We start from the raw sequence: 24,763 nt of genomic DNA, 5'->3' as shown, positions 1-24,763 counted from the left end.
GGACACATTTGGTAGTGAAAGGGTAGAGTTTTGTCTGGCTTATGCATCAAAGATTGAGTGAAAGTTGCATTGCTGTGCATGGCTCTAAATGAAGCAGAGCACACAGATCATAAATGACACCGTCACACTGACGATGGTTGAAACAGTAGCAGTCTGTCTCCACGGAGGAGAACCGGGAGGTGTTGCTCCAGACGAGCTCGGAGACGGAGTGTAGAAATGTTTGACGTGGAAATATGACGGATGCTTCCGGCCGTCATGTCCAGTGTAGTATTGTTGACACTAAATGAGCTCCTCTGGATTGAAAAGAAACGTCAGACTGTTGCAGAAGGTTTGAAACATCAAAGCTGGAAGCAAAGCGTCATTTGGGATGAGTCCGATGCTGATCAGAGCGTCATTTAGCCTGTAATGGAGAAACCAGAGGAGCAAAAGTTAAATCTGTGGTTAAACCTTTGCTAAAAGACTATAAACCAACATTTTCAGGGTGAAACAAGTGACTGAAACACAACCAGGTGAGCCACTGTCTTCATTTTGTTTATTTGGGATGTAATAAAGGTTACAACAACAGATCCTGTCTAGCACATGGAATGTCTTCTTCTTCTTTTTCTTCTCATGTAGACATTTCAGGTTAAAGACACTCAGACATACAGTCAGACACACAGTGGTACTTTAACTGTGCTGTGTGAAGCACATCCATAAAAATGCCTGGCAGTTCATAGACTGACATTAATGGTTGGTCCCTAGGTCATTAAATCTACAGGAGTGGTTACAGTACAGCTCCTTTTAATCCCGAGTACCTGGTGGGATTCTTTTATCTGACAACAAGCATGGCTAAATCTTTCTTCTGACCACAGATCCTTCCTACGCATCGGCTTTGGGAACAATTTAGAAACAGTTTTTGGATGTTAGTGGATTTTCCGAATCAATTATCATCCCTTTTGCAAGTTTCTATTTGAATAAAGTCAAGCTGTGACGCGTAAACAATCTGTACTTCTCTGCCAATGTTTTTATGGAGAAACATGTAAGGGCTATTCTTGTTAGAGAGCTTTACTTTGGACTTGCACAAAAACCCGTTGAAGTGCGCTGTTCTGGCCCAGGGGCATCAAAACGAGCCCCAACCATCACTCTACCACCTCCAGCATGTTTTATACATCCATTGAATGTTCTACTACTGTTCTGCAATTGTTAGACGCATCCCTGCTCTACCACACACAAGTGCCTGAAAGTAGATTCACAAACGTCTAAAATTAGTCGGTCTGAAGCAGATATTCTGCTGTTCCAGATGGTTCCTGTCAGTGTACGGTCTAAATTCATTTAAAATCAGAGCTTTATAAGCTTGTTTTGTTCACAATATTGTACATAACATGGGAGAAGACTGATGCTTCGTCCCATTTATTTTCACTTTGCTCCCTTGATCGCTTTTCACAAGGCATCGGGAAACGTTTCTGGTGGCTATAGTAAAATCCCAAAGAGGCAACTAGCAGCTATTTTCCAGCACTTTCGTGCTGCATTGCACATTCCACTTCCAGCCTTTCTAATGTGCATGCAAGGTGGGACACTTTACATTTGTAGGCATCGAGAAGGCCCCTCATTATATGCACGTTCAGCACAAAATATGGCAGAAACAAGGCATTGTTGTGTCTCATTTAAAAAGAAAAAAAAAAGAAAGTTTTCTGATTTTTACCTTGTGCCAAGTCTCAACTAAATAAAAGTAATTGCTTTACTGTTTTTGCAAAAGAAAACTAAAATGTATTTTGCATAAACTACCCAAAGTAGACCTCTAGCTCTGGTCCCGGTCAGTAATGCCAACATAAAGTTTGTCCAGTAACAACCTGATCTGATGAAGTCTGAGTATATTTATTCCCACATTAGGAAATTATCGTTTGCTTTAAGAAATAATGTGCAGCACAAATATCAGTTCTGCTGTTGCCAATATCTTGTAAAACTCCATTTTGAGTGCAGGATGGCTCTTTAGGCCGCTGAAACATCATCAGGTTGAAAAGATCTTTGATCATCCCTCTCTAAATCACGATCAGATTATGATCTCTCTACATCATCAAGAGTCCTCGCTCTTCTCTAAAGCTGTCTTCTCTTCAGCTAAAACCCCAATGTTCTTCTTCTTCTGTAGGATATAGGTCTGTGGACTGGATCAAACATTTCTATATTGATCTGCCTCCTAAAACACCTAACCCCTGGTCTCATCTTAAATTTTCTGGTCGAGTCCGTCAGATTTACGTTTTAGAAATGCTGGTAGTTCTAAGAGTTCATAGTGAAATTAACATTATTAGGATGAGAAATAGGCCCACAGAATCCCTGATCCATACAGTTGCCATGAGGTTTACCCTCCACCCCCAAAGATGGTAAAGTTGGCCCTGTCTTTCTGTGTTTAACCCTAACCTTCTAGATACGCCTATTGGCTGAGCTTCTACTGCTACTAACCGTGTCGGCTCTTGTTCATCCTTTAGACTTGAAAACTGACTCAGCCTTTATCTACTTACCACTCTGTGCTCTTTTTGTGTCTCTGCTCTGTGTTCACAAACTTTCAGTCAGTTGTGTTAGACTGGAGCTTACTGGGAGATCACCCTGAGCCTGGTTCTGGTTCTGCTGGAGGTTTCTTCCTGTTGAAGGGGAGTTTTCCTCTCCACTGTCGCTACATGTATGCTTCGTATGAGGGATTGCTGCAAAGTGAACAACTCGATGCAGGCTACTATGTGCAAATCCAGGAGGAGTGAATGCTGCATGACAATGACTGCTGGGTTTCCCTAGAAAGAAAACTTTTTAACCAATCTGTCTGGATGATTTGATAGAATCGACTTAGTAAAGTGCGTTCCGACGACGAGCGATGTGATTTGGAGCTACAAAATAAGTTATTTTTATTTACTGTTTTACATTTTTTTTTCGTTTAATAAGTTTTAGCTGCAGTGAGCAGCTTCTATATCAGATGAATTCAACTCTGAAGTAAATTCCTGAGCTGTTTAGGATTATCTGGAAATACAGTGTTTAGTTGTCGGACTGGAGTGTTTTTTTTTTTTATTATTATTATTATTTTGAAGAGAACTTCATTGTTCGACTTGCTTTGGGGAGGAAAATCTGGGCAGCTTCAGCCACAGTTGATTTGCTTCATTTGCTCCTTAATGAGAAGCTCTGTTTTGCCTGAGTGAAAGAGGAATTTCCCAGGTTGGACAAACAGAGCACAGCTGCTGCAGCTGATGGCATCGCATTGTGCAACAGCAGCAGCAGCAGCAGCAGCAGCAGCAACATCACATTTACTTATGTTTTGAGGTCCCTTACATAACTTAGTGTGTACAAAGTCACAGCTAACCTTTGGTCAGCTTTGGAAATAAAACCCTGAGAAAAAGCAGCCTGTAAACGAGGTTGGTCAACAGGCGGCGGAGTGGACCTTGACCTCGCCTTCCCAGCGCTTCCAGTAAACGAGCACCGTTCCAGGGTCGGATTGCGCCACACATCCAGGCGTGCATGCCTGTCGTAATCACTAGCAGATGTTATGAGAGTTTGTGCTCTCAGACATGTGAGATGACGAAAGTGTCCACAGTTCATCAGTCACAGCTACACTGAAACCAGCTGGTGCATCACAACAAACGGAGGAACAGTAAGAATGCCTGCTGGTCAAAACGAGCGTCCCGGGTTATTTTGCAGGAACCTGTGTGTTATTTATTAGCTGGAGTACAGGGAAAGCTATTAATACTCAATATTTATGTCTGCAGAGGCTGCAGCTCGTCACTTAATTGATCATTTGTCCTACTGTGGCTGTTTTAGATAAGCAGATTTTCCATAAATGACAGAAGGAATTTGAAAATATCTTTAACTGCATTTTTGCGATACCTATCTGTACTGCAGACACGTAAACATTTTTTTAATTATTTCAATTAGTGGAATCAAAGTCTTAAACATTTACAAATTTTTTTAGAACTGTCCTCCAAAAAGTCAGACTTTCTCATAATGTTTCAATCTAACTACACAGAAGTGTGAAAAGGCAGATAGAAATATAGATTTGGTATCCAACATATGATCTTACTTCTGCCATGTTAGAAACATGTACTTGCGTGATATTCATTGTTATTATCGCCGTTGTTGTTATTCTAGTAGTCATTAATATATATCAAAATTCAACAAATCAATATCCTGTATGCAGGAACATAAGTTCTAATAAATTCTGATAGAGGTGCTGATAGTAATAGCTAAAAATAACGATAAATACATGGAAAGAATATGTACAGACATCTGTTTTTCCCACATATCACATCATAACCAGACCAGGGCTGGCAAGTGGTGCGTTGTTGCTAGAAGATCCCCCCCTTCTGGCAGCAGAATTACCTAAACCTTGTCTTTTAATGCAGAGCATAGGATGCTGGTAAAGGGTGGACCTGTGTCAGCAGGCTGTCCCTCTCTGGCAGCAGGTTCACTAAACACTTTGCTGCTTCTAATGCACCACACTCACAATCCAAATTAATTTTTGGGGTCACCATCAACACCAATTTTTGAATTCACTCATTCAAAGAGTCATTCTGCAAGCATAATTTAGAAAAAAAATTAGATACATTATATAAATTTAAAGAATGTATTCAAAGAAATTATTATACTATATGAAGTCATTGATATATGAGAATGAGATATTGGACGATGCCAGCAATATTGCTAATGAAAATATGCAACGCTGATTATTACAATTATAGATAATCATAATCAATCACAACAAGAATAACAATTTTAAATAGTACAAACTAAATATTATAATATTAAGTATAAAAACAATAATGGCTTATTGACATGTAACTTATCAAAAGACAGAAATCTATAAAATGTAAATTATTATAGTGCAACTATGTAGAAACAGGGGGTGGGATTAAATAAGTTTAACTCCTCCACACTCCTTTTTGATCTTAATTGTTGCTTCTGTCTGTATTTATAATAATCATCTTGTGATCCAGAGTATATATATATATATATATATATATATATATATATATATATATATATATATATATATATATATATATATATATATATATATATATATATATATATATATATATATATATATATATATATATATATATTGTTCTTCAAAGAACAATGTATTTATTTCTGGTGTGTCATACTGACCACATTCACCCAATCACACGGCAGATTGGTAGGGAACATGGAGTTAAATTTCTTGCCCAAGGGCACGGTGGCATGTGCTGGGGGAGCTGGAATTGAATCCACAGCCTTCCGATTGCAAGACAGCTACAATACCCAATGAGTGACTTTAAAAAAAAAAAAACTTCTTTGATGGTTTGTTAAAGCTTCTACCACTGACCTGCAAGTCATTCACAGATTAAAAGGCTCATAAACTCAAGGTGTGAGGTGTTGACATGTAACAAAAAACTTAGCAAAGGACCAATTTTCAATTAGATTTTTAGGCATTTTGTTAAAAAGATCAACTATTCCTGATTTTCTTCAGTTGAATAACAAAGTGTAACAGACATATAATATAAAACAGTAAAACCTGGCTTAAAGTAGATGATTATCTTGTACATAAAAGTAATGTTATCTGTTCATGAATTTGATTTAAACCTTTTATTGATCAGTGAAATTGTATCAATTTAAACCTCATTCATGTGAAAAAACATCACGTGTTTAGAAATGAATCATGAAGAGACTTGATATCAGTATCAGATTAATATAACTAAACAACAAAAACTAAAAAAATAGACCTTTGAAATGTTTCAGTAAAGTGTACGACAAACGATACAACTTCTGGTGGGCAACAAATTGTCACACCTCACATTTATTCTCATTTAAATGGTCTAAAATCACACGCAGGTGTATAACATCAGGTCCACATAACGAGGGTGTCATAACTCATCATTTTGAAGGATGTCCTGTTAAAGCCTCTAGTTTGGTGTGTCCTTGAGCTTTAGGAGGTTAGTGTCTGAGGCCTTCAGAAAGAAAACTGTAGTGATTTATGAGCCTAATAAGAGTTTTAAAATTAAAAATGTTGTGAACTAATTAAAACAAAGTTTTTTTTAACCTAACCTTACCTTACTTTCTTATCACTGATTAAAAAGAGGATTTGACAAATCAGATATTTATTTTAAATACCTGAATATTTAATAGTGGGACTCATTTATAGCAGGACAGTGACGTCAGGAGCTCTGAGTTATGATAAGTTTTTTTGCAGAGCAACACTGACCTCTACTGGACAAACTGGGCTATCACACATATCTGTTAAAGCGAAGGCCAGGAAATTTATGAAATCAATTTTATAAATATGTTTAATAAAATGAAATCTTTTCCACAATGAATTTGCCTTCACGAATCCAGCTTTACCTTATAAAATTGCTATGATGAGCAAATGTATATTTTATGACTGATTCTGAGAGGAAAACATTGTTTTTCTTTTAGAGTTTCTTTTAAAAACAACTTCTCGTTTCTGATTCTTTATCATTGTAACAAAGGAGCTGAAACCTACCGTCTTTCTGCATTAACTGGTCCAGTTCCTCCATTTCCAGCTCCAGCACAGACGGTACATCGTCTTCAAACATTGGCCTGAGAAACACACACGTGTACAAACCAAAAGTCTTCAGAAAACCTCAGAAGATTGCAAGAAGATTTTCATAATTAGACTTACATCAGTTTGGTTGCATTAACAGGTACTTACTGAGGCAGGGTAAAGTATTTGCAAAATTTTGGTCTGAAAAGATGTTCTCATGATAGCAAACATTTCTTTATGTTAGCAGATGGTTAAAACTTACATCGGCACCTTCTCTGTACTGGATCCCTCCAGATCCAGATCCTCTTTACTTGGCTCTGGAGGAGAAAACAAATTAAGGTCATTTTAACAGAACAAGAGCTTAAATTAGTTTGATTGACCTAATAATAGGTAAAAAATAAAAAATAAAAAAGTAGATTTATTTTACTTTTCTTTTGACTGACACCTTTGAACAATAGGATCAATGGGAACTTTGGAGGATAACTATGAGACGTGCATTGCTCAGATCTGAACTCTATGGTACAGCGGTAAGAAGTAGGTGTTCTGGTCAGATTTAGACCTAAATGTTGTTTTTGTCTGGCCCAAAACCATACTTTTGGTTTTGGTCAGCGTTAGTCAGAACTATCATTCTGATGAAACGTGGTTGCGTTTTAAAATGTTCGTTCTGATTAATTCTCCCTGTAACCCAAACATCCATGTGATCACAGCTTTCTCCATGCAGAGTTTTAAACCATCTGAGTGGTGTTTGGATTTGTTCCCGGTTACATGAAGACGTCTGGGAGGCTGATGATCAGTCAGTAAACAACCAAAATGTAAACCTCTATGTACTTCTACTTAAAAAAACAACCAAAAGATCAGATAAGGTTTCATACATTTAGTTATTTCCTTTTTAAAAGCAAAGTATTTGGTGTCTTTAGTTGTCTTAGTTATTTTTTTATGTTTGTGCTATCAAATTCAAAACAGGAATATTCACGTCTCTTTGGCTGATAGGTTGTGTTTGTAGTGAAATTACTTAAACATCACTTGCAGTAATGGAAATAAAAAGTTAATTTTAATTTTAATTTTTAATTTTAAATCTTACAGGTTTAGGGCTTTATGTGTCAGGAGCAGAGATGTTCACATGATATTTTTATTATATTTTCCCAGACCTGTCCTGTTTTTCCTTCGACCTAAGTTACCACACGAACATTTAATAAATCTTTATATTTATTAACATTTATCTCTCAACCTTTTAACATTTAATTAATCATCCAAAGAAACTGCTCGAGTTGTTTAATATTGAAAATTGTTCAATATAATATTTTCCCTTTTAGAAATATTAAATAGGCATTTATACTTTAATAGAAAGAGATCAAAATCTTGCATTTCTAAATAAAACAAGGTACTTTTTTTGTCTTTGTAATAACTCAGTTAAAACATGTTTATCCCTGTGTTCATATCCAGGGTTCCTACAGCATAAGGCAAGTTAAATTCAAGACCTTTTAAGACTTTTTAATGCCACTTGAAATAAAAAGTTAAGACCAACTTCACGATAAACAAGATAAACCTGGTTGCGACAACTTTACCCAAATGTTAATTTTCACATAAACCATTACTTTCTGGCCCAGTAGACATGTTTAAAATTTTGAAAAACATTCCATATAGGAAGAAAGCTAAAAAACACACAAATTACAGATATATTTTTAACAACTACTGACCTGAATTCACAAACGTTGTTTTGTTCCCTACTAAAATAAACTATAAATCAGTTTTTAAAACCACTACATAACCAGTGCCAACTCTTTCTCACAGCTATGGTCCGGCCGCAACAGTTTTTATTGGTTCCGCTATCGGGACAGAACCAATAATGGTTACATTGAGCCGTTTGGTAAATTAAAAAAATTATAATTGTGTCAATTATTTTACTGTTTGGTAAGGATTACAAAAATAAAATCCTATTTATGACCTGGTAACAATTTTAAGACCTAAGAAAGACTGATTTAAGACATTTTAATGCCAATTAAGGCCTTAGTTTTATATTACAGAATTCAATGCCTTTTAAGACTTTTTAAGGATCCGCGGGAACCCTGATATCATCCACTCCTTACTTTTTGAACAAAATCTGGTTTTGGAGGGTTTTCCTCTCCTGACTTATAATAAATATTGGGAAACCATTTCCTAAATACACATTTAAAACATTTGTTCCTGATTCTAAAAAGTAAAGATGTTTGAAAGTAAAGATGTTTTGAAGTATAAATTTGAACAAACTGAATCAAACCAAGTGAAGCAGTTTTTGGACTGTGGGAGGAAGGAGGCTTGGTGTACATAACGGTGTTATGTACACCGTTATAATGGTGTTATGTACACCGTTATAACGGTGATAACAAGGTTCTTGCTGCAGACTCACCTTGGTTCTGTGCGTTGTCTTTGCGGCAGCGCATGATGATAACGACTCCAACAATCGCACCAATGATTACGACCGCCAGAACCGCAGGAATCAGGATGAGAAGGAGATCAGGACCTTCTTCTATGTTTATCTGATCTGTTGGACCTATAATTTTTAGAAGGTGTTAAATTTTACAGTCAGACATCATACAGACAAGTGAAGCATCTGCAGAAAGATGTCAGAGAAAAGATCGTAGAACCAGACTTGATCTAGAAATTCAAGGCATTTCTGCACTTTGACCTCGATGTTAGTTAAATACATGAAGCGACCCACAAGCACAGACATCATGCAACGATACAAAAAATCTAGCTGGACCATGTTCTTTTAGACTAGAATTATCTGCAGATGGAACCAAACAGAACAAAAAGGGATTAAACATGAAGGAGCCACAAGCAATCATGTACTGAAAGTGAGAAGCAGCTGTGCGTTTACCTGTTTCTAAGGGGTAATCGCTTGCTGAAGGATCCAAGGTGGTCGGCAGGGATGATTCTTCATCTGTTCATGTCATACAGTGAAACAGAGATAAACTTTAAAACACAACAGAAACATTCAGAAAGGTCAACCTGAGGCCTTCCAACATCATGATGGTGAAAACCCAACAAGTTCAAAGGTCCAGCTCTGCTTCAGCTTTATTTTCCTTTTTTACTGACCCAGGGTTTCACATTTTCCTCAAAAGCAAATAGTTTATTCCTTCAGAATTATGACTTCTGTGAATTTGGTCTTTTCTCATTCACTTCTGTTGTGTCTGAATTTGACTTCAATGTTAGCTAAATGTTATGCTACAGACAGGAAGAGAACCTGATAGGAAGTCAAATTCAATCCAATAATTCAATCAGATCCTCCAGGTTGGTCAGAAAGTTTCCTCTCTAAGGAAACCCAGCAGGTTGCATCAAGTCTCTCCAAGCAGCATTCACTCTTCCTGAAAGAGCGTAGAGCCACAGTGGACAGTCGTCTGCATTGTTGATGGCTTTGCAGCAATCCCTCATACTGAGTATGCATGAAGCGACAGTGGAGAGGAAAACTCCCCTTTAACAGGGAGGAGAACCTCCAGCAGAACCAGAACCAGTCTCAGTGTGAATACTCATCTGCCTCGACCCACTGTGGCTTAGAGAAGACAGAGCAGAGACACAGAAAGCACAGAAGCACACATTGACCCAGGAATCAATAGCTGTCTCGTAATGTCCGCATACCACACTGCTCTGCTCACTGTCGAGTGTTTCAGGAACAGTTTTTTCACAGCCAGCCCAGGTATTTGCAGCCCTGCCGAGGAGTAAAGGTCCTGGGGAAACCCTGGAAGCTTCCCTCGGCTGAGAGGCCCAACATTCACGAGCTAAACAGCTCCGCCTCTCAACAACCTCCTTCTCAACACACTGTGCCTTAAGCCTGAGAATAGAAATCATTTCACTGCCGTTAAAATATTTTTCATTAAGGTGTGCTTCGTCTTGCCATGACTGAGACTAAAGATCTCTTATAAAGGTGTAAATATTAACTCTGTCACTTAAAAACAGCCTGAATAGGGAGCGGTTTGCTCCGGGAACCTGCAGCAACAATCAGTTGCTGCAGGTTCAATCAGTATCAAAGCAGACAGTTCAGACAGGATCTTCTTATCTTATTATTAAATGTGTGATCCAGATATTTATCCCGGTGGATTAATCCTTAAAAAAATCCAAGACAATCTTGCATGTATAGAAATAGAAACATTATTTACATTCTGTCTTTTATTTATGTTTCATTTATAATGACGTATGATCGTTTACCATTTCTCACAGATTTATTTAAAGCGTCAACTGGGGGTGGGGACAGAGACGGGGTGGGGCTGAAGCGAAGCCTAGGAGGTGTGTCCCTATTCCAGGTCTTTCTAGGCCTGTAGAATCACTAAACTGGGCGAAAGTAATCAGGCCGGGCCGGTGGAACTGTGGCTAATATGAGCTTTAAACGTGTTGTTGATAAGAACCTGCAGCTGACAGGTAATCTCTGCAGAAACGAGCTTGAAGCTGGCGATGATGATGGCAGGCAGGATGGCTGAAGCTTGATCTGCTTTCAAGAAAAACAGGCGAGGTTCATACACTAGCAGGCAGAGACAGACTGACAGATCCATGGGGCTGAGCAATGTTCGTGGTCGTGAGAGCAGCCCAGGTTGCGTCGATAAAACCAGAAGGCTCATCGTAGATGTACGACAAGGAATAAGCAAGGCAGGAATATCCGTGGAACGTGGTCAAGGTCACAACGTGAGATCAGACAGGAGAAACCGTAGAACATCTCCTCGCTCTAGTGTCTGAATAATCTGGCGACTGTCTGCTGAAGCCCGGTTCGTACAGGCAGACAAACCGGTGCATCAGAAGATCTTGGTTGTAGCGGTTTCTCATGAATGTGGCAGCAAGCAGACAGACAGGCCACAACATGACAGTAACTGGATACAGCGACCTACAAGCATAGACATCACACAACGATACAAGACAACTAGCTTGACTTACCAGGTGGCTCTGAACCAGAACCTTGTTCATGTAGAACCAAACAGAACAAAAACGGATTACAAGAGAAAGAGCCATAAACTGAAAAGTATTAAAAAGTTAGAAGCAGCTGTGGGTTTACCTGTTCCTGGAGGATCCGAGGTGATCGTCGGAGATGCGTCATCAACTGTAACTATTCAGAAAAACAGAGATAAACTTTAAACAGAAATACGCAGAAATGTCAAACTGAGACCTTTAATTACCATGATGGTGAAAATCCAACAGGTTCAAAGATCCAGTTCTGCTTCACCTTTATTTTCATTTTATTTCCTGCTGATCTCATATTTTCCTCAAATGCAAATAGTTTCTTCACTCTTATGACTTCTGTGAATTTAATCTTTTGATCCTTCATTCATTCCTGTTAGTTCTGCCACAGTATCACCTTTTGCATCATTATAATTACAATTCATAAGGAATTAATGGGTCTAATTTGTTAAATTGGTGAAGAAAACCCAAACAAACCATGAGGCTGTAGCCTAATAAAAGGATGACTTTTAATGATCACATGGTATTTAAAACTAATCTTCTCAGTGCAAATGCATTTTTTCAGTCTGAGGAAAACCTTAAAAAATTAACTTGTCTGAATCTTCCTGAAAATGTCTTTAATTTTCAAAAATATCAAAGTTTATTTTCCTATTTAAGCATATTTAAACCAGTGTTTGTGCGACGTGGACTATGTGGCCTAGAAAAAGCAGCAGACAAAGAGACAGACTGAAAAGAAATATTACAGTTTTTAGGAAGACTTGAAATACCTGCCTGATAGTTTCTGATTAAATTACATTTAAATCAGTTTAAATGTATGCAGGTTGTATTGGGTTCCCTGTATTGTGCTGATGATTTTGATTCTACTTTTAAAAAAGCTAAAACTATAGTTTTTATCATCATTTTGTACTTATTAAATTCCTGTCTTAGCACGCAAATAACTAAGATAGACTTATGTAAACATGTTGTTTTGTGACATGACTACAGCTTCTTACCCGCTGAAAGGCTGCCAGAAATAAAAGGTACAAGAAGTCACTGCAGGATTCCTGCTCTGCGTAACGAAAGTGAGATTAATCTTGTTTTGCAATTGTTCATCATTTATCAACACAAAGAGGCTAAATGTTTTTAGATAGTTGAACAACTCAACACCTCTGAGTTGTTTTGCTTGTTATGATCGAACAGCTCAATAAACTTAATAATACAACAAACGGAATAACTTCTTCTCCCTGTTCTATAGAGCAGGTCTGCCCTGACACTGCATGGCAACCAGACCCACCAGACCATCTGCACTACCTGTCAGGACAAGAAACACAAAAATGTAAAACTATTATAAATTTAAAAAAAAATGAAACACCTTTTTTGTGAGTTTTAGTTCTCTCAACCGATAGTGATTACTGCTGAGGATTAGATGTGTTGGTGTTTGAAGGAATGAGAATTAAATTTATTTTTCCTTTTTATTGATCTAATTTAATATTCTACTGTTAAATGTCTTTTTTTATTACCTGTAAGCAGAAAATCCTCTTAATTAACAGAAATAAAGGCTTGAATACATCAGTACAATTTAATTTTATACACCTTAATTCACTTCTAAGCACCTTAGACCACATCTATTCAGTCTGACTTTTAGTTGAAGTCTATCATAAAATCTGTCTCATAAAAATTACCATTACCTTCTGCGTCTTGACCTTCTGTTACCTCATCGCCTGTGCCGTCTTCTTCCGAAGCTGCAATGAAACATCTCACATTATTTCGAGCACACTTAAAACAAAATGTTGCTAATTCTTAAAAACCAACCATATTTTTTTCTACACACTAATTTCAAGAAGTAGCACGTGTTTTTAATTCACAGCATACATGCAATCAATGAAAGCAGAGTTGTAAAATTGTCGGCATTGCAGTAACTGCATTTGGTGATTTTTGATGATTATATTCCTTTCTTAGCAGGAAAATTAAGATAGACCGACATGAACATGTTGTTTATTGACATGACGGCTGCATTGACATTTTCTCAGACTTTCTCAGACTTTCTCAGAAAGCTCATATCTTAGACTAAAATTGCCTACCTAGGAGTCTTAGGTTAACAGTGATTCAGATGCTGCTGAGATCGACTTTGAATAAGGAGACGACAGAAATGTTTATCTTAGTGAGGAGATGTGGTTGACCCCTTTGCTAGGCGTGACAATGTCTCTTAAGAGCTATCACTGGTTGATAGTAAAATAAAAATAAAAACAACATAAATGCGCTCCTGATGATACAAGAAGAGAAATTAGACTAGATTAAGAAATGTGTGTCATGGTGATAAAAACTAGCAAAACTTATTGTTTGTCACACAGCATTAAAATGTTTTAGAGCACCTTATTTATATCCTCATAATTTTTGATTTGCTTATTGTTATGACTCGTCGGTCATTTTATTGCCTCATCTATTTGATATTAATGTGCACTCCCCCATCAGCATTTTACTGCTTGTATAAAGCGGTTGTATTTGGAAAAGTGACCGACGTAAAATGGAGGGGAAAAAAATATGGAAGAAGTAAAAGCAGCACATCTGTCCAGAAGGAGTCTTGAAAGTTAAATTGGTCCTCGGATCAAGGCACAAATCCACAGAGTTTAAAGTGTATTGCTTCAGATCAAGGTGCCTTTTACTCTGCACGTCTTGGTGCAAGGAGATGGCATCACACAAGCAAACTTCTATGATACTAAAATTATTATGTAATAAAGAAAATATGTTCTCATCTCTTGTATATATATTCTTTGTACATTTCTCCACTTTTTATTCATGATTATCCAAATATTATTTATTTATCCTCCATAAAATGAGCTGCACATTTAACCCGACAGGCCCTTGAAATTAAAACATTTCCGCCTATGGGAAGGATTAAGTTTATCTAATCTGCATATTAATAATTGTATAATTGTTATGGAAGTTTATGTGCTAATTTTTTTTCATGTTAAGGAGGTGGATCAGCCCATAAACATCTTCTCTGTTTAAGACGCCTTTAGGCTCCCTAAAAGTCCTCCTCACTACTCCACTTTATTTTATTACGATTATAATTTTTCCACTTTAGCAGCTCTCTTGTGTCCTAGGATGATTTGTGAATAACATTTATTTTGCTGAAGTAAAACTCTAAGTAAAATCTTAGAATTCGGGAAAGTCTAAGATTAGACTTATCCTTAGGATTCTTTGTGAATAAGGGCACTGCTCTGTTTAATTGAATTTAGGTTAATCTGTATTTGTTTTGCATAATTTTTCATAATTTATCAAAACAAAGATGCCAAATGTTTTTAGATCGCTTCCTCCTGACCAGCTCAATAAAGTTAATTAATCAACAAAGGGAAGAACTTATTCTCCCTGTTCTGTAGAGCAGGTCTGCCCTGACACTGCATGGCAACCAACCTTAATTCACTTCTGACCAACTTTTCAGGCCGTTTCATAAATAATATATAACAAATAACATCACAATTTCAATTGTTTAATGTGGGAATATTCAGTGAGATGAGATCAAATTTAGTGGTGTGAAGTATATTCTTTGATGGTCATAAAGTTCAATTTCAGTCTCATCAGAGCAATTTTATGTATTTATAGACTTTCTATAATTTAAATTTCATGCTTTCAGACTATAAATGGGGAAAAATCTAAACTTGGATAATTGTTCTTTCCAAAGCTCTGGATTTCCTACATTGCAAACTCTCCTTCCCAAAAATGTGTTTCAGATAAGATCATTGCTTTAAAGAAATAATTCATGTAGCGTCAGCAACAGGAAGCGTGACTGGATAAAATCTGTTAGACATTCACATCCAGTTAGCATTATTGCTTCTGGATTTTATATTTTTGGTTCAACCTGGGCTCTTATTTAAATAAAAAGTTTCTGTGTTGCTCTGAAACATTCGTGTCGTACTGTTAGATAGATAGATAGATAGATAGATAGATAGATAGATAGATAGATAGATAGATAGATAGACAGACAGACAGACAGACAGACAGACAGACAGACAGACAGACAGACAGACAGACAGACAGACAGATAGATAGATAGATAGATAGATAGATAGATAGATAGATAGATAGATAGATAGATAGATAGATAGATAGATAGATAGATAGATAGATAGATAGATAGATAGATAGATAGATAGAGATCTTCTCTTCAAGTTCAAGATTATATTAAAAGACATATAATGAACATCCCACCATAGAATGCTGTTTATCTGAATTAATATTATATTTCAATCAACAAATCATCTATACTAGGCTAGTGAAACTTAACTAAACTATAAGCAAAATGAAGGTATACAAAACACCATTAAGTCGACATTAATGTTCCATATTAATGCTGTAATAATCGAATATTGGCGAAGTGAAACAAAAAAGAAGCATTATGTTTAAAATTAACCGTAGTTGCGTTTACTCAGTGGTAGCACTAAAGTTATCCGGGAAGCTAATAGCGCTATGCCAGTGAACATGCGGCGCTAATTTAAAATACTTTTCAGATGTATTTGTTTGTAAAGAGCGAACCAAACAACACAAACATTAATATCCCATCGGTGTATAAAACTCTTATGAAAATAAATAGAGTTTGTTATAACCGTAAAAACACACTCAAAAAACATCAGTAAAGCATTTTTACATAAGTTTCTAACGGCTAGCTTAGCCTATAACACCAGGAAATTTACTTTGGTCAAAACAATAAGAACCATTTAATATAAACCATTTGACTTTCCCCGCCTAACTCTACTGAACCTCTGTGTCAGTTCAGTTCACTTTGGGCACCCAGCTGGAAGCAGCTGAAGCAGGTTAAAGCTGGTCATTTAGCACAGTTAGCATGCAGCTAGCTTAAAACGGGGCTGTGAGAAGGGGGCTCCCACTCCTTCACGCGGGTCTCAGGCCATAGGAAGCTCACCGCTGCGGGGCTGCAGCAGGTGAATCTCTGTGTGGCAGAGGTGTGGCTCATTCCCGGGTCAGCTTTTTCTCCTGCACAGCTTAGAAAGATCATAAGCAGTCTGTTTAATGGCAGCCGTCTGCTCAAGCTCCAATGTTGGAAAAGGGCAGGGATGTACTCAGCTTGGCCGACCCTGCATATTTGTAGGTCTCTCCAGTACTGGTGTCCCTTCAACGCTGCTGTTGAGGAACAGCGTGTGAAGAGAGGGATTGTAGCGTGGCCAGGGGGTTTATACAGTGGCCCCATGCTTTCAGAACAGTCCCCTGAGGGCCTGTAAAGGTCTCACATTTCAGTAGCTTTAGTAGGCAACTCTCTCCTTCGGTTCCTCTTCATGGGACAGCGGTGCAGGTCCTTGGTCACACTCTTCTTCCCACTCTACCTGCTCCTATCCCCAGTCCTCTCTCTCTACTTCTTCTCTATTGTTCATTTGCATGTGGACACACTTTAAATATAAACAAATACTGAACAATATCACATTTATCGCCTTCGCTAACAGGCAATGCACGTCTCCAGACAACTCTACCTCTCACCCGTCTAGATGTTTTTTCCTTATCCTTTGTTCTGATTCGTCCATCAGTCTCAAACGTCCCACTTTTATGTGTTTATGTAATAAATGTCAACACCAGGTTTTTTGCCAGATTTGAATCTGACATACATCAAGGCATCAGTTATTCAATACTTTATGGTTTGGATTACCTAACTTTTTTAAACTGTCATAAAAGTGACAAACATCTTCCTTATTTTAGTTTTATTTGGGGTAGAAGTACGTTATAATTTAAGCATTTCTTAAATCTGTTCACTAGTTGCAATATTGTGTGAAAACAATGTAAAAGTGTGACTACAGATTGGACAAACAAATGTTAGCGGTTAAAAGAAAACTGTAATGAAAACGGCTCTGAAAAAAAACACACCATTAAAAATGAGTCACACAGGAACTCTGGACTTCCTACTGAACAAAAAGTTGCAACAAAAATCAAAAGTGTTGCCAAATTGACTGATCAGACTGAAGAGAGAAGGTGGAGACATCCAGAAATGTGTTCCCAAACAGAAACTATTCCCAAATGTCTCTCCTTTTCTTTTTTAGTTATTCTGATCTATGTCAGTTATCTGAGGGATTAACGAGTCATGAAATTTGGTAAAAAGGAGTAAGGCTGACCTAATCATAGAGCCATGAATCTATAAATCCAGATTCCAAAGAAATACGTTTCTGGCGCGAAGAAGATTAACTAAAGGGGTTTCTAGTGGTTTTTGACGAAAGTCTGCTCAAATCTGAGGCAACGTAATTCCACTATCTTCAGAATTTTTCGGCAAAAATAGGGTTTCTATCAAGAGGAAATCAAGTGGTGATTAAGTCAGAGGAGGATCAGAAAGAAAAGGCAAAGCAGGGAGTGGAGACGGAAAATAACAAGAGTTGTTTTCTGTTAATTTAGAGAGAAGAGAAGCAGTAATTTCTCGCCCTACCTGTCCCAGTCTGACTGCTGAGCAGCAGCAGCAGAAACAGCACAGGGGTCTCCAGCCGGGGGCCTCTCATGTTATCAAGCGCAGGCATACAGTGCCATTCTGAGCACGCTTCCTCCTGCTCTGTAACAGCATCACACTTCCTGATCTGACTTAACGTTTTTTCTTTTGGTTTTTTTTAAACGAAGCCACACAAACACACCCACAGACTCTCTCAGATAGCTCTCGGATGTGATGCAACACGCCGTGTGTGCTTGTAGCTACAAGTCTGACGGTTCCTCAGCTGCAGAGCGAGCACATTCCTGTAAGTCAGGTAGGCAATGACTTTTGGGGCGGGGGAGGTAACTTTGAGGAAGGAAAACCTCTTTCCAAAGATCATTCGGCGAAAACCAGCAGGTCGGTTTTTTTCTTGTCAACCACACAAGCCACAGTGAAGCTCTGAATTTACAGTGTGTGCTTCCTGCAGGATCCTCGGCCACGCCGTGCGGCAGATTAACAATCACGTATCAGAGGGTCATGCTGCTGTGATTATCTCCGGGCCGGTGGCCTACTTTCAATGAAAGAAGGCTCCACAATGTCTTCTTCATGGCATGATGGAGTCGGGACAGAGAGCTGTGTTTCAACATGACTGCTGCGGACCGTCTTATCTGGCAAACAGGCTTCATTTTGCACAACAAAAGTGGCATTGAAATACAAATTCTGCAGAAATTTCCTTTGAAGGCTGATATCACAAGGGTTGGGTGATGTCAAATGACGCCTTCGCTCATAATGAAGAAATCCACAAACAGAAACTCTTGAAAATAAGTAGCAGTTAAATTTAAGTCAAACTCCATACCGACAGACCCTCCCTAATTTCCTCATACTTTCCTTTCAATGAGACAAAATTTATTTTTTCAAGTCAGTTAAACTTCTGGCATATTGACCATGTCATTTCAGCAGTAGAGCGTGTTGTTAATCGGTGTTCTGGTGTTAATGAAATTGACAAGAGGTGAACTAAAGCTGCAACAGTGAGACGAGCCCCACAACAGGAATGGTTCTGCAGGTGGAGGCCACAGACATTTTCCCTCCTCATTTTTTGACTGCTTTTCACTCGTTTTGCATTTGACTGGGGTCAGTTTAACTCCTGGTAGCATGAGGTAGTACCTGGACCCTACAGAGGTTAACAGGCAGTCCAACTCCACCAGGATGCCAGAAAGTTTGCTGTGTCTCCCAACACAGTTTTAACAGCATGGAGGAGACTCCAGGAGACAGAAAGTTGCTCTAGGATAGCTGGGAAGAACTGCCTTAGTCCATCACCCATCAGCAGGACCGGTATCTGCTCCTTTGTGCAAGGAGGAACAAGATGCCCTTAGCAAAAAGTAGTATTTGAAGTTAAATTTATTTAGTATTCTTAAGCATATTTAAGTATAAATATAGGCTTGAGTCATCGTAGAATGTACTTAGTCTTAGACTTCTGTCAATACATTTCAGTATAAGTCAAGTATACTTCACTATACTATAGTTAGGTATATAAAATATAGTTTATATAAAGTAAACTTCAAGCACATTGCCTCATTGTAAGTAGGAAATAAATATACATGCAGTACACTTGAATAAACTGCTTTTTGCTGAGGGTGAGTTGTTGCACTAATCAGTATTTTATATTATTGTAGCAACAGTAGGAATTATTGTTTCTCACCATCAAAGTTTGTTTCGACAGACAGCAATATCATGTAAGGTTATGCTCTGTATGCATGGAAATTTGCATGATGCAAAACCACCTGGCCTCATGCAAACCCAAAATGTAACTCCTATGAAACTTTGTCAAGTGTTGACAGAAAGAATAAATCTGAAACAGGACACAGCAGAAATGGAGCACAAGAGAACAGAGGTTCACGTGTATTCCTGCTCTTGTCGGGAGTTCACATGATAACTAATGCAATATTAAGGAAGTACCTCGTAAACAATAGCTGTATTCGGCTGTACAATCACTACCTCGTCGTTCTCCCTCACTTTTGATGCTATGGTGACGCTCTACCACGTATGTTTGACGCTGTGGCAGCGGTTATGATGTAATGTTCACATTTCCAAGCGAACGCATGCGTGCAGGCAGAGAAAGAGAGAAAATACAGTTTGCATCATAGACATTATATAGGTAGATACCCCATGGACTGGCGCTGTCGCTTGGAGCTTACGTTTCAACGCCACTGCCAGTTTGGATGGGGCTCTCGCCCACCCCCAGTGCATTTATTTGTACGGAGGAAGCTGTTTGCCTAACTAAAATAAATCCTAACTCCCTCAATTCTTATCCGATTTTCACACTGTTCGGTTTGTTGCAAACAGCACAGATGTGGTTATGATACAGGACACTGTTTAACAAAAAAAAAAGTTTTTTCATGCTGAGATATTTGTTTAAACAACGTATTTCATAAATGTATGGTCTTTAAAACACAGACATATGGCATATTAATGTATAAATAGGCAAATCAAACTGAAATACTTGAATAATATGCCATAACTCATGTCTGTATTTGTTAAATAGCATAAAATAAATATCTAAATAAATATGTGCTTTCATGCTGAAATACTGTTTTATGCTCTTAAACAAAGAGACATGTGGTATTACCTACTGATAAATGTATAAATTCATATGTTGTACATTTTAATAAAGAAACAAGCTGGATTGTTCATTTAAATTTATTTCTCTCTCTCTCTCTCTTTCTCTTTCTCTCTCTCTCTCTCTCTCTCTCTCTCTCTCTCTCTCTCTCCATCGTACTCCTCTCTCTAACACCAACATCTTTCTCTCATATTTCTCATCTCGTCACTCATCTCTCATGTACATTTGAGCTTCTCTACAACACCAAAATAATTTTTTATATTCAATTACAGCTGAATGGTATTTTTTTAAGTGTTCTTTAAAAGTGTTCTTTAAATTGTACCCATAAACTCATTCCAGTCAAATGCTCCCCCGAATGGTGATCTGCACTCCATGATCTACTTTTAATAGTTATTCCTGGTTATTATAACCATAATCTCCAGAAAAAGATATCGAGCCTGTTTTAATCTGCTTTCTGAGTTTTCGGAGCAGCAGAGCTCTGTTTACAGGCCGGTCTCCAAGCAGCTGCAGAGAGAAAACCCGGTTACCACAGCACTTAGTAGGCGGGCACTCTGGGATTTCCCCCAAACTACTAGCTGTTCTTTGGCTGAAAGTAAAGCATTTAGTAGGTTTTTGTGGTGAAAAACTGCAAGTACCAGAACATAAAATGGTTGTTAGCAACTGCAAAAAAAAAAAGGTGTAAATTTGGCCAAATAAAATTATATTAATTACTTTTTATTCTTCTGTGGGCTTAAAAGGATTCAGCAGTGATGAAAAACATCTGATTATTTTTTAAAAGCCACATAAAATTAGATTTTCCTCTTTCCTCTCTTCATTATTTACCCCATGATCTGTCAGATTAAATTTGCTGACGACTGTCCATTGTGGCTCTACGCTCTTTCAGGAGGAGTGAATGCTGCTTGTCAAGACACGATGCAATCTGCTGGATTTCCTTAGAGAGGAAACTTTTTGACCAGCGTGTCTGGATGATATGATTTAATTTGACTTTGTAAAGTGCCTTGAAATGACATGTACTGTGAATTGGTGCTATATAAATAAAATTTAATTTAATTTAATTGGCAACACTTTAACTGAGATCCACTGAATGAGCAACCGTTTGTTATTATTTGAACAAATCAATGGCCTTATGGTTCTACTTCTAACATTTAATGTGTAATTTTGTGACTTTAAGACTCTTAAAACGTTTTTTTTTTTTTTTTTTGTGGATAAGGGATCTGAAAAATATCTTTTCAGTTCGGTTGCAGCTTTTTGCTCTTGATGTTGCCCAGTGCAACTTCTGGATGAGGGTTAAAGTTTCTTTTGGGTAATTTTTCCAGACAAATGTTCAAGTATCCATAGAGGCCAAAGCTGAGCTGTAACAAAGTTCAACCTGTTGACTTCATACGCCTGCTGCGCCCTGCAGCGACCGTTAAACTGAGACTAAGGATCTTACTTTCTTTTTAAGAACTCTGACGCAGTTTTCTCGAGTGAGCCTAGAATGCAGGAAGAGCCTGACTTGTCTGAACTGGTGTCTGTGAGCAAATAGGAGGATCTGAGCTGATGTGCATCTTTATATAACCCAACATGGGGCAAAATGTTTTTTTTTTTCATGGAGCTCTTTTGTCATTTCAGAGCATTGCAGTCTGACCTTGGGGTGAATCTGTTGGAACATTCACTCATGAGGAGTTAGCCAGCTATCTCAGATGTTTCCCAATTGTGAATAATCTCTCTCTTTGGATCAGTAATTAGTAAAAAAAATAATAATTATAAATTCATAAATGAGCTCAGGACAAGGTTCATCAGACATTGAGAAAATAAAAGAGTAGCACGGAGAATGCATCAATGGAAGAAACCAGTAGTGAGAAATGAAAACCAGGGAGTTTAAAACAGAGCAATGTGTGGGAAAGAGTGAGGCAGAGAGAGGTAAAATAATCAGGAGGAGATGAAGAACAGTTAAGACCAACGAAAACAGAAGAGCTGAGGGGTGAAGTGCAATGAACAGGAACTGAAGGGACACACATGGGAGGGATCTAACAGGATATAATACCAAATGTACATAGAATGAACTAAAATGGGAGAAACTAGAAAATATAAACAAAAACAAACAAAAAGAAAACAGAAAAAATCCAAAACCTAATAATAAGCATAAGGAAATAAGTAAAGAAAGCGCAACCTAGGAGACAAAGAAATAGTCAAAATACAAACACCAAAGAAAACCAATCAGCCAGAGATCAGTCCAGTTAATTTAAAACAGGATTGTAAAACAATAGATTAAAAATCTAATTAATTAACAGCTTGTATAATCGACTGAAATGCCAAACTATTCACAGCAGAGTAGCAGTCTGTAGCCATAGGGCATCGTAATCGTGTTTGAGCAGTCAGCATTTTCTATAAAATTATATTTTTTACACATCCGTGCGCTCAAATGCATACCAAACAGAACAAAACAAAACAATGCACACAAACATGCCGTACAACAGATACAAACACCTGAGCTATCAATAAGTCAAACCCTCCTCAACTAAATACAGTTTTAGAGAAACAACTTTAAATCTTTTTTTTAAACTGAGTATAGAAGTTATTTGTACATTTTGTTAGGTGTTTGAATTTAGTTTATTAGTTAATTTTTTTTCTAAATGGTTTATTTCTTAATTAGTATTTATCATTAAATTTACAAAGGCTTGATTATTTTATGTGAAAATGTATCAAGATGAAACAAATAATAGAGTATTTAAATGTTTTGATGGAGTCAAAGGACTAAGCCGACTCTGTGACTTCTCTTCTTGCCACGTTCGACATTATCAGGATGTTTCTAAAGGGATGTTCAAATCTGATCACACAAATGAAGAAGCGGGATTTGTCATCAAATATGCAGAGCATCATCTAAAGCTGCCTTACAAAATGAGAGAGACTTGCAGGAAAAACGGGGTCAGCGAGTGTTTCTCACTGATCTTGTCACTTTCAACGAAAACAACTTAAAGTTACATGTCCCTGCAGTAAACTAGTGGTGTCCCGATACCGATACTGCCATCAGTTCCGATAGCAGTGTCAAGTACTCATACTCGTAGGTACCTGTAAAAGCAACCCAATACTCTGAACAGATACCAATTGTCCTCCTGGGCTGGGCTACGCTGCAATTCAAATTCCAGACACCACTCTGTACCAGGTAGTGGTGCTATACACCCAGAGGTTGTTTGCTGACCCGCCATAAGAAAAAGGAGAGAAGACAACTCAATCTGTAACTGAATTCATCGCCCCTGACGGTCAATCGTTTTCAATGGTCAATGATATTGTTATTTGTGATCTATAATTACCAATTTATTAAATACTCAGTATTGGTACTTGGAATCGGCAAGAATCTAAACTGAAGTACATGTACTTGTACTCGGTCTGGAAAAAATGGTATTGGGACACCCCTACAGTAAGCTATGAATTTGTACCTTGCATCTAGTATTATTCGCATATTTTTTTTTATTTCAACACGTTTTAGTTTCTCAGGGAGTGTTTGTTTGTACATCCATGCATACTACAAAGTTTTATTTTTTACATTGATCTGTAAATTGACGGCTGGTTTTTCTTTTTTTTTAACTTGAACATTTCATATTTATCTAAATATGCTTTATTATCTATTAATAACTGCACAGTATTTTCCCCTTCTGATAAGTCTTTCTTTTCTGCTATACAGCTTTACTTTAAATTTAGCTTTTTCATGTTATTGAATCTTGTGTGTAAGTCTGGTGTCTTGTCTCTACTTCTTTTTGCCACCGATACACCCGAATTTTCGCATTGTGGGACAGTAAAGGTATTTTTATTCTATTGTATTTTTTTCTGTTCTATTAAACCGCCAACTTCCTTCACTTCCTCTTTTGGCCTAATGGTGACACAATATTGCATTACAAGTACGTCTATTTGGAGCTGTGTCGTCTCTAAACTGTGCAAGTTATGTTTTAAGAAAAACATCAAGAAAACAACGTCCAGCAGTTTCCAGCTGAAGTGGTCAGTAAGATCAAGCATAATTTCTGTGTGGGTGCTTAAAACTCCTACCCACAGAAGAGGAAGCAATAATCAGGATTTGGCAGCTCTCTGCAATTAAGGAGGTTTCAAGCTTTCCAAGTGGCTCAGTAATAGCCATGCAGTCCTGCAAACAGTCCCAGACAACAAACCAAAGGAAATATTGGGAATGGATTTGGCACGGAAATGGGCTTCCAGTGGAGCAGGCACTTTGACTACAGTGGTGCACTCAACATGATGCATTTAAATTCAAAACATTGCTTCAAGATTGGTCCCATACGAGACAAATGGTTAATAGTGAGCTTACTGTATGACATTGAGAAAGTCATAGACAATGCAGATGACCAATCTGTATAATAGGATTGAATTT

The 24,763-nt window shown here is 37.6% G+C and overlaps 1 protein-coding gene across 2 annotated transcripts; it reads right to left on the bottom strand.

The window, feature by feature from the left end:
- Positions 1-274: 274 nt before the first annotated feature.
- Positions 275-17,980, bottom strand: LOC105926528 (transmembrane protein 154-like). 2 transcript variants are annotated; one of them, XM_036137521.1, is made up of 9 exons: positions 17,811-17,980; positions 13,081-13,134; positions 11,511-11,561; positions 11,393-11,413; positions 9,351-9,413; positions 8,880-9,023; positions 6,756-6,810; positions 6,473-6,549; positions 275-400 (listed from the first exon to the last, which is right to left on the bottom strand). In XM_036137521.1, exons 1-9 carry the CDS (start codon positions 17,896-17,898, stop codon positions 396-398), a joined length of 558 nt encoding a protein of 185 aa, XP_035993414.1. In that variant the 5' UTR covers positions 17,899-17,980; the 3' UTR covers positions 275-395. The 2 variants fall into 2 exon arrangements, with proteins under 2 accessions (XP_035993414.1, XP_035993415.1); XM_036137522.1 differs by lacking the exon at positions 11,393-11,413.
- Between the last annotated feature and the right edge of the window lie 6,783 nt (positions 17,981-24,763).

This window comes from Fundulus heteroclitus, chromosome 5, assembly GCF_011125445.2.
Source record: "Fundulus heteroclitus isolate FHET01 chromosome 5, MU-UCD_Fhet_4.1, whole genome shotgun sequence".
NCBI classification, from domain to species: Eukaryota; Metazoa; Chordata; class Actinopteri; order Cyprinodontiformes; family Fundulidae; genus Fundulus; species Fundulus heteroclitus.
This window is presented reverse-complemented; position numbering and strand designations above follow the sequence as displayed.